Source organism: Sylvia atricapilla, chromosome 10 (genome assembly GCF_009819655.1).
Source record: "Sylvia atricapilla isolate bSylAtr1 chromosome 10, bSylAtr1.pri, whole genome shotgun sequence".
NCBI classification, from domain to species: Eukaryota; Metazoa; Chordata; class Aves; order Passeriformes; family Sylviidae; genus Sylvia; species Sylvia atricapilla.
Genome location: NC_089149.1, coordinates 9,549,521 through 9,560,066, shown reverse-complemented (window position 1 = coordinate 9,560,066; position 10,546 = coordinate 9,549,521). Strand labels below are relative to the sequence as shown.

Here is a 10,546-nt window from a genome sequence, read left to right as displayed (position 1 = left end):
GAGGGAATGGGGGACGGGGGAGAATGGGGAACAAGAGGGAATGGGGGACGGGGGAGATTGGGACAGGTGAGAATGGGGAACAAGAGGGAATGGGGGACAGGGGAGAATGGGGAACAAGAGGGAATGGGGGACGGGGGAGATTGGGACAGGTGAGAATGGGGAACGACAGGGAATGGGGGACGGGGGAGATTGGGACAGGTGAGAATGGGGAACGACAGGGAATGGGGGACGGGGGAGATTGGGACAGGTGAGAATGGGGGACGGGGAAAGGGAGGACAAGGGAGATTGGGACAGGTGAGAATGGGGAATAAGGGGGATTGGGACGGGGGGAATGGGAGAGAGGGGATGGGAGAAAGGGTAATGGGGGCGAGGGGAGTGGGGGAAGTAGGGGAGAGGGGGGATTGGGGCACGGGGAATTGAGGGACGGAGGGATTGGAGCGGTGGGAATGTGGGAGAGGTGGGACTGGGACAGGGAGGATGTGAGGCAGTGGGGTGTGCTGCAGGTGAGAGTGGGGCAGGTAGACCATGGGCGCCGCTATGTACCTCTGTGTGTCTGTGTCTCTCCTCCTGCCCCATGGAGATGCCGTGGCTGATGGGCTGAGCTGTGTGAGCCCTGTGCTGTGCACTAACACCCCGTACTTTGCCATTTTCCAGCTTTATCAGTGATGAGGAGTAGCAGCAGCCCTTAGCAATGGGTGATGTTTTAGCATTTGAAGCTGAGTTACTTGGACTGGTGAAAGAGGTTGGTTTTCTCTCTTTATTTCTTTTCACTTTTTTTTTTTTTTTTTTTTTCAGTGATTCTTGCAAGGCAGGATTTCTCAGTGTTTGCATTCAGAGCCAGACATTGTAACTGAGATCTAAATTCTAGAGTTATTTATCTGGCCAAGTGTTGCTGCAGTCTGAAATCATGTTGACTCCTGTCATGCTCTGTCAGTTCAAAAGGCTCAATGTCCATTGAATGGCAGCAGTAAATTTTCTTCTTTGGTTGAATGAAATTACTGGCTAAACCAAGAGGTATCATTCTTTCAGAGTGGATGTACTCAGTTGTCTCTAGGCTGCAGGAGGAAATTGAGAGAGTGTTTTCCTACCATGAGGTATCAGTTCTTGGTTTATCACTTTGCAGTCTTTGACATTTATGGACCATCCTGCAGAGAAACTTTGGCATTTCATGGGTCAGTCATTGAAGCATTAATCACCTATAAAAATGATTAATCATTTATTGAAGCATTAATCATCTAAAAAATGTCATTCCTCTATGTTTTTTATCTTGCAGTATTTGGATTTTGCTGGATTTCAAGAAACAGTGAAAGTACTTAAAAAGGAATGTAAAATAAAAGGGAAGCCACTGCCTAAACCAGGAGATGTTTCCTCAGAAGATTCATCGCCAGTTCAGGTAATGCATCATTTACATGTACTTTGAGTAATAATGAAAACAAAGGCCACTAACCACCCTGTGAGTTATTACAACGGTGAACTGTCTGCACAGATTCTTGATTATCTGGGGAAGTCTCCTTGCAGTCTTCTTCCAGCACAGGAACCTTCAAGTTTAGAATTGGGGTTGGTTTTTTTTCAGAACTGCAGTCATTTTGAGCTCAAGACACTAGCTTTGATTTGCATTACTTTAAGTTTTTACTGATATGCTTGAAAATTTGGGCTTTGTTTCTTGTATTGATGGTTGATTCAGGGTCTCAAAGATATTAAAGATACGTGAAGAAAGAATATTGGGTGGTCATTGAATGGTGGGAGATTTTTGAATAAAACTTTTAATTGGAAGTGTTCAGATGGCACTGGAATTCTTCATTCACTAACCTACTGCTGAGAAAATCTGGCTCTTCTGTGTTTGGGTTTTCACTTGATGCTTTTCCCTTTCACAGGAAGGAATACTTAGAGCTTTTGAAGATGGTGATCAGAAAGTTTTCTTCCAGCTCTGGGAGGAGCATGTTTTGTCTTCAGTCCATGACAGTGATCCAATTGCTCAGAACCTGGAGTTCTATCTCCACATCTACTTTGCCACCTTCATCTTGAAACAAACAATGGGAAACCCTGTAAGTTTAGTTCACAATTCAAACCTCAGATTGCTGTTGTTTGTTTTACTTCATTTATTTCTCTTTAGTGTGGATGGAGATGGGGTATTTTCTAAGAATCATTCCAGGAATATGTATCAAATTTTGGCCAGTCTGCATTTTTGTTCAGCTAGATCCTTTGTATTGTGGAGTACAGTGATGGAAGTTGGAGCTGTCCTTATCCCAAAGTTCCTGAAGTATTTCAGCTCAGAAAATACCAAAATGGCAATACTTTCACATTTGTAATTGTAGATCAAAGCAGATTCTTAAAACACATGTTTTGCTCTGAGTTCGGACTGAAGCTGTGAGTTGAAATATAATAATTTCTGATTAAATGGGAAAGCTCAGGTTTGAGCAGCTCAAAATGTATAATGCTGAGAAATATAAATTCCAAGATATTATAAAATAAAATCTCTGTTACATGAGACTTCTATGATGACGAGGTGTGTAAGTAGCCTGGACTCAGCAGATCAGCCAGGGCTTAATAGCTGCTGACCCTCACCTGTCAGCTGCTACAGCAGGAGTATTTGCATGCCTGTAGTCTGTTTTCCAGCCTCTAAGGAGCTTTTGTTCTGTTCTGTGTGCCATCTCCACTTCCCACTGCAGTGCAAGTGGATTTTTTGTTTCTGCACTTACTACTTAAATAAAGCATGTCTGAAGTAGGTGTTTTCTCTCTGCCCTGAGTGTAGCAATAGCACGTTTCTATAAAAGAAGTGAACAGGAATAATTTGCATGCAAAAAGCAATTGTCTATCTCTTCTTTCTTTGGACCTGGATGACAGAAAAAACAGAATTGGTTTATGTTTTCCTTTATGACTGGTGAAAATGTACAGTATGTTCTCTAGTTAAATGAAAACTGGTTTTTAGATAACAAGTATTCTGGAATTTCAAACTTGGTATTGATATACTTGGGTCTTTTCTTTTATTTGCCAGCTTTACAGTGCTTTCGGATTTGTAGTTTTCTAAATTAGATCTGCTGCTTTATTTCCTAGGACAAAGCTGAACTTGAGGAAAGGATTTCTTATTTCAAGGCATACCTGGAAACAAAAGGAGCTGCACTGAGCCAGACTACAGAGTTTCTTCCCTTCTATGCTTTGCCTTTTGTTCCGAATCCCATGGTACATCCTTCATTTAAAGAACTTTTCCAGGTAAGTATCTGTGTTACAGAGATGATTTTATGATGATTTACAGTGAACCCTCTCTGCACATCATGCAGGTGGGTGATTAGGAGATGACTTCCAGAGCTGTGGTTTGATGCTCCAAAGTATTGCTGGCAATACCTGTGGGGAAGGTACAGCCACCATCTCACCTGCTGGTGGCTTGCTCCTGCAGTGCAAAACTGCACCTCGACTTCTTTGTTGTGCTGTCTGGTTGTGTGGCTGCACTTGGACTGGATCAAGGAATTGCTTTCTTACCCGTGAATGTGTGTGTTAACAGCTCCCATGTACACATACCTACACAAATTTGTTTGTAAAGCATGTACAGTGTTTTTTAGAGTTATTGGCTTTGAATGCTTCCTTGGCCATGTGGACAGTTGTGCTGGCCTGGCTGAGCAGCTGTGGGCAGCCACTCTGGTGCAAGGAGATGTCTTTAGCCTGCTTTGCTGCCGCGATGTTTTTGATACCAAATCAAAGCTTGAGTGATACTTGCCCTAGGGCTGACTTTGGATGTACCAGCTGATGAGGCGCTCCAGTTTAACACCAAAAAAAGGCATATTCTGCCATTTTCCTTTGGGACTAGCTATAAATAATGAGATAGACTAGTTGACCTCAGAGATGGAATATGACTACTCTTTTTTAATTATACTTGGCAGTGTTTTTTTTAATGCCTTATCTAAGACAAGATCCTCAGGTTTATTCTGAGTAACCCAGTGTCCAAGCTCTTAGTCCACACTCACTCATATTTTCTTGTGGGAATTGTTCAACTCATTCCATGTTAATGTTGAAACACAGATTGTTTTATGTTTGAGCAGCAGTGAGTCACTAGTTTACTAAGCAGAGTTATTATGGCATACATTTTTCTCAGGCATCTGATGCTTTATATAGCTGGAGTTCCTGTCAGTTTGTGTAATACATCTTGAAAAATCATATGCACCCCACTCTGTAGGAGACAAGGTTCCTTTGGTAATATACAGCTTGCTGTGGTCCACCACCCTCTGGGTACTGAGTTGGTAAATGCAGCAAGTAAATTCTGTACACTCTCCAACATGGTGAAATAAGGGCAAATCCGAGCTGTGAGAACAGCTTGCAACATATATGTATACAGCAGTAAATTTAGGGAGCTCCTGCTACTTGTTGGAAGACAGAGCATTTTTTTTTTGTTGGCTGGCTTTTCCTCAAGCAGAAACCAGCTCCACTGAAGAAACAGGAATAGAAATAGAAAACATGACTATTTGGTGGATGCCTAAGTGTAGTTTGACTTTTGTCCTTAACTGTTACTTTCTTGTGCATATGAGACACTACGTCAGGCAGAGGAAAGCATTCCAGTTAATGTTGTTGGTCTGTTGTGCTGTCTGATTTTCCTTCATGAGCTATTTTTCTCCAAATTCTAATATTAGAAACCATGTACCCACGAGTGTCATGTCATGATGCTTGCAGTAGTTATTGACAGGACTTAAAATTCCCAGATCTTGTTAGGAGCAAAGGATGAAAACTGAGCATGCAAAATTACAAACTTTGTACTCTATTTAATACACGTGAAAATAATTTTTTATCTTTTACTAAAATTGCTTGTCTTTTAAAGGTGCTTTCACTTTTGGGGCAAATGTTCCATGTGCATACAAGGCACCAAAACTGTGTCATAATTTTGTACTTTAAATAAAGCTACATTGTGTTTCTAGAACTCTTGTCTAGGAATAATACTGAACTCTCCTCTGACTTCCGTATGCTTTTATGGGGAGTGAGCAAATGCATTCACTTCATTAACAGTGAAGGGAAAATCTTTTTATATCTAATGCTGACTGCCTTGTTTACTAGTGGGAAGTTGCTGTGATCCAAGCAGTATTTTCTGCAGAGTTTACATATTTGGTGAACAACTGTCATTATTTGTTTTTCTTTTCAAGGATTCTTGGACATTGGATTTAAGGACAAGATTGGAAAAGTTCCTGTCTCTGACTCTCAAAGCCAGACAGACTCCTCGGCTTCTCACTATATTTGTATCCTTCTAAGAAAACACTTTGCAGATAATTAGAAATACTGTAAAGAGGATGATTTATTGCAGAATTGCAGTAACATTGCAGTTCAGTGTCTTTATGATAGGAAACGTTAATATTCCACATTCAAAAATAAATTTTTGAAAAAATCATATCAAAACCATGATCCATATGAACCTACATATTTATCATGTGATCATTCTTTGTTTCCATGTGTAAATACAGGATACCAAAGGCCTGACCTGACTTCTTTCTTTGCACTTCTAAAGCTGTTAGTCTTTTAAATTAGCCATTTCAGGGGCTAGCTGAAGGGTTTTTTCCAAGGCTTTTAGGGGTTCTAGAAATTATTTTCACTCATAGGTCAGCAAAAGACCTCAAGTCCCTAAGCAACATTGTGAGTTTTGCACTTATGAGATTTTTATGTATTTATTGTTGATTTATGTATTCTGAGGAGCATCAGGCACTGGCTGTTGGCTGGGACAGTAGGTGTATCTGGCCTGGTTGATTTTCTCATTCTGAGTCTCTGGAACAAACACTTAAAAGAACAAACACATTTTCCTGAACTGCTCTTACTCTTGCAACAGAAGGAGAGTGCACAATGCAACAAAGGTAAATACTGGGCTGTGGTAATGATGTTCTGGTAAAATTATTAGGTGCTGTGAAAGTAATGGGAGGTTCACCTGCAGGGATGGGGAAACCACTGATGCATGGCAGACAGTCCTTGGAAATCCAGACCCCAGCTTTGTGATAGCTATTGATTCCTTTTTGAGCTCAGTAAGGTTCAAGCAGTCAATTAATATCAGTAAGTATGGACTAGAAATGGCAAAGGGCCTAGTAGTGGAATTTGTATTAAACAGCTATTCTGTCCTGAAGCATGGTAAAAACAAATGGAGAACTCCATACAAAGTGCATACCAGCTCTCCTTTTCTAGTTCTGATAAAAGTAAGTTGCCTCAGATCCCTTTCCCTTGTTTCCAGGTTTTATGTCTCATTCAGTTGTTCTGATGACTGTGTTATGATCTTAGACAAAGTTGATTTTTGTTCCTATTTACTCATTTTGTTTAAATAGTACCTCCTAAAATAGTGCATATTAGTATCTCCTGAATAAGAATAGGTTCTTGTAAGTGTGACTGGCTGATGTGTTGCATTTTGAGGTAAGCTGCTTATACACACTTCAATGCATGTGTGTGACTTGAGGCCCTTTAGAAATAATAATTTCAACACAGAATCCTGTTAGATGCTGATAACACTTGAAATATGTGCATTTTAAAAATCAGTTCAATAAATAATCCTTAGGTTTCCAACTACCTTGCATTCATTTTTTCACTTTCTGCATACACTTTCTAGTTAGGGTTCTACATCAGACCAGTTGAATTCTTAAAATTATTTTTCCTCTTGAGTTATTTTAATCTGTACGTTTACCCCGAGAATTTACATTTTGTAGATTGAATTAAGTAGAAATTTAGGTTTTCTCCCAGTGTGAGTTTCATGTATTTTCTGTGTTATTTTGTGCTTTGTGTTATTGCATTAGACTTACACTGAATGATAGAAAGGTCTTTTGGATTTTTATTTTCCAGAAGTTACAGTTTTTCCTTGTGGAGGCCTTTCCTGAACACAATAATCCCATGCTCTTATTAAAAAGAAATAACTGCACAATTGGACCTGACTGGTTTGGGGCGTAATTATTTTTGATTTGCATGGGTTCTGTGCTTTGTACAGGGACTGTCACAGAATTCAATTCATGCAGATCAGCCTTAATTTGCAGATCTATTATGTGCCTTGGAGGTTGAGTCAGTTTGGATTTTTATAAAGGTTACTTGAGAACTGTCTCATATGAAGGATTTGGATCCAAGAGGTTATTTTTGCAATATCCTGCTCACATCACATGGGATCCACGGCACTTACTCACTGCTGGAGAATATTTACTTTATCAGTGAAGGGGAAATGCAAAGGAAATTTATAGGCAACACGTGAATGAAGAGCAGTATGGCAGAGTCCTGCAAACAGCCTGTTGTAAATAGTTGCCAGTCATCAGTCTGACATGCTGAAGTGCTTCAGGTTTGGGTGGGGTGGTGTAAATGCTTTTGAGGGTGTCCTGGAGTTTTCAATGTTTTTACCTTGCCTGATTTACCCGCTACTGTCTGACATTTTACCCATTTGCTAAAAAATTTCAGTTCCTGTATGACTTCCAAAGCTATTAGTATGGCATTTGTGCTTGATTACAGTTCTCCCATATGTTTTCAGTTTGGCTGGAAAGGAAAAAATTGCAGAACGGTTGAAATCTTGCACAGAGAGCTTCAGACCTTCTTTGTGTCCTCTCTGCTAACAGGAACTGAGGGAATGAAGTATTTGGAAGTGTGCTCAGCTACTGTTCCCTTCACTGCCTCGTTACAAATCTGTGGATGAGCTCACAGCCACTCTTCCACAGTTTTGGGGAGGGGGAGGGTGGAGGAAGTGTGCCAGGTTCCTGCACTAGAGAAGGTGGAGTGTGACCTACTTGTCTGAAGATTTGCTAAAGTCTAAATGACTGTTTATGTGGTAAAATGTCAGTTTAGAATATGGATAGCAATTTTTAAGCAAGAGGGAGACTCCTGCATCTCCTAAGAGCAAGATTCGGTGTCCAACAGCAGCTCCTGAGGTCTGCACCTCCTCTGCTTAGAGCTCTGCTTCACTGTGTGGAGGAACTCAACTACCTGGGATCAGTGCTTCTGGAGAAGTATGTGAAGGTGGGCTGAGATTAGGCAGAAAGAGAGCAAGCACAGGTTCAGGAAGTGTTTCAGGTGTAGGTAAGTTGTAAAGGAAAACAACCAATCTCTCACTTAGAGAGAAAAGGTTACCATGGAATTAAGTGCATTTGTGTAACTCTTCGGCTGCTTTTAGGAACTGGAGTTAGAAGACTTGACAATTACACATGTAAGACAGCAGGCAAGAATTCTGGTAGAAACATGCAGTAGTTCAGATGATGCCTAGTGCCAGCATCTTCACTTGGCAGTGTCACAAGCTTTACTGTATCTTGTATCTTCCTACACTGGGAGGTTAGTCCACTGTGCTGTATTTTCCCCTCTTTTCCTCCTCATGTGAATAATGTTTCTGGTAGGTATTTGGTCCAGAGAGTTTTTTTCTTCCTCAGTAAGATTATCATATGTGCAAAGCAATTGTCAGGGCTGGGAGTTGTGTCTGGGAAAGAAAGAAGCCACAGTGTTACTCTGATTCTTGTAATGATGCAGTTTCATCACTATTGCAAGGTGACATTAATGCCTTGGAAATGTACCACCTGAAATGCCTTGGAAAGGTACCATTTCCTTTTACCAAATCTGGACTAGGATGATGATGATTTACTGTTTTAAACAAGGAATTTAATACTAATTTTTACCTGGGCTGGTAATTCCCTGATTTGTCTAAAATAATAGGGATATGGCAGGAATGCAAGGAGGGAATGGGGCAGCACAGGACCAGATCTTCCAACAGCTGTCTGACCTTGGAACAGCTGCTTGCCAGTGATGAGAGCTTCCTGCTCTTTCAGCAAGAGAAGCTGTCATAAAAGACTTTCCCCTTTTCAGTAAATTACTTATGTGTGAGAAGATAGCGATATAAAAAATGCAAGATATGCCAAGACTTTGAGATTCCTCTCAGACACTCTTTTCTCAGTTTATTTTTGATAATCCCTAGATTTAACAGCCAAGAGGTAAAATTGGACCCTGTTTCTGAATTTCCAAGACTACTGTTCATGAGTGGCACTGAATTTTGGTTATGTAGTTTTTTCCTGCTGACTGCAGTTGGAAAATGTATTTTCATCCCTGGAAATTTTAGCCACTGGGCTGTGAAAACTCCGAGAGGGTTTATGCTTTGTGATTTGGTGCTTCCAACTTTCCTCTGAGTGAAAGTCACGCTCTAAATACATCCATTGGAAATTTTTGAATTGAATGTATTGCATCCCAGTTAAATAAAAATATGTTCCCATTTCCTCATCTAGGCAACAGAATAAAGTGCTGGAGTAGCTGGTTTTGTGCAGTGGTTGCTCTCACGATCTTTGTTAGTTTAGAAAAATGTTCTTGTTATGAGGCTGTATCATATTGAAGCTGTGGTAATGGCTGTGAAATAAAAACAAAATCAAAGTTGACATATTATGAAGGCTGAATAATTTGGTTGTCTTTGGAAGTTATCTTAACTCTTCTGATTTTTAAGTTAATATTGATTGGAGTTGAGATAATTTTAACAGCTTACAGAATTGTAAAAAGCTTAGCAGTTTCATCAGGGTTGCTTAATGTTACTGTTCTAGTGGTGTTTTGTTTATTGGTCTAGGTGTTTTTTAGGTGCATTTTGCTGGATTTGAACAGGATGTGTGGCTTGCCACAGCTTCTGTTGTTATTTCCCTTCAGGTTTAGCTCCCTCCTAGGAAGTGTGAGAAATATCATTAGGGTGGCTTGATTTGCTGCCTGGTATGAGGTGCCAGTCACAAGCCCTGCAGGTGCAGAATGCTGTGGTTCATGAATGGTTCTCAGAAAGCAGCCATCCTTAGAGGGGAGAAGGCATTGAAAATAAAATAATTGTCTTGTTAGGTTTTTTTATCCCCTTAACTTGTAGAAGTATGAAAATACACCTTTTTGTACTCCATGTTTTATATTAAAACTGTAATTTCATAGCTGGTTTATAGCTGAAGTCTTTTCTCTGCACATTTTCTCTAGAAGATCCCATTAAAAAGGTAACTTTGTTATACTTTCTGAAAGCAGAAATTGGCTGTTCTGCCACCTACTGCTTTAAATATCAGTGAGATAAACTGTGTCATAATGGGTTGTTAAAATGCTTTACTTTAACCCAGAAAAATTTTAAATCTGTGAGAGGGAATCCTACTTTTGTCTGAAACTCCACAGTCAAGCTGATTCCTTCTCACTGTTTAATGAAACGTCTTGTGGTAAATATTGCATCTGTTTGCAGATGGGCCCAATGCCATTGTCACAACACTAAAGCAGTACTGCCTTCTCAGCAAACTAATTTAAAACATAATGTCCTAGCAAAATACACAGCATCAGCCATAGCAATAGAATTATTCTGCCTCTCTTTGTGGTTTTGTCTGGTGACAGAGATGTGCTCTGTGGACCACAGCTCCAGGTTCCCTGCCTAGTTCCATGCGGAATGCTGGCTTGGCTAAGTCTGACACTGGGGTGGAGTGCACAGATTCTGGTACTCAGTTTGCCTTTGTCTCTAAAATAATTGAACCTGAAGGAACAGAATGTATCACAATGTAACTTTTTATTATTCAGATGGAAATGAAAGACAAATCTGAGTTATTTTCAGAAACTGAGGATATTAAAAATAAGTGATATAATTTACCAT

The 10,546-nt window shown here is 40.1% G+C and overlaps 1 protein-coding gene across 1 annotated transcript in view; it reads left to right on the top strand.

Annotated features, from left to right (window-relative positions):
• The first annotated feature begins 279 nt into the window (after positions 1-279).
• Positions 280-10,546, top strand: part of ARMC9 (armadillo repeat containing 9) — a 41,187-nt gene continuing 30,920 nt past the window's right edge. Inside the window, exons 1-7 of the mRNA XM_066325911.1 lie at positions 280-294; positions 655-742; positions 1,274-1,393; positions 1,875-2,045; positions 3,055-3,210; positions 5,124-5,216; positions 5,798-5,822. Of these exons, the coding sequence (XP_066182008.1) occupies positions 692-742; positions 1,274-1,393; positions 1,875-2,045; positions 3,055-3,210; positions 5,124-5,216; positions 5,798-5,822 (616 nt within the window). The 5' untranslated portion in view covers positions 280-294; positions 655-691. The remainder of the gene's footprint in view (positions 295-654; positions 743-1,273; positions 1,394-1,874; positions 2,046-3,054; positions 3,211-5,123; positions 5,217-5,797; positions 5,823-10,546) is intronic.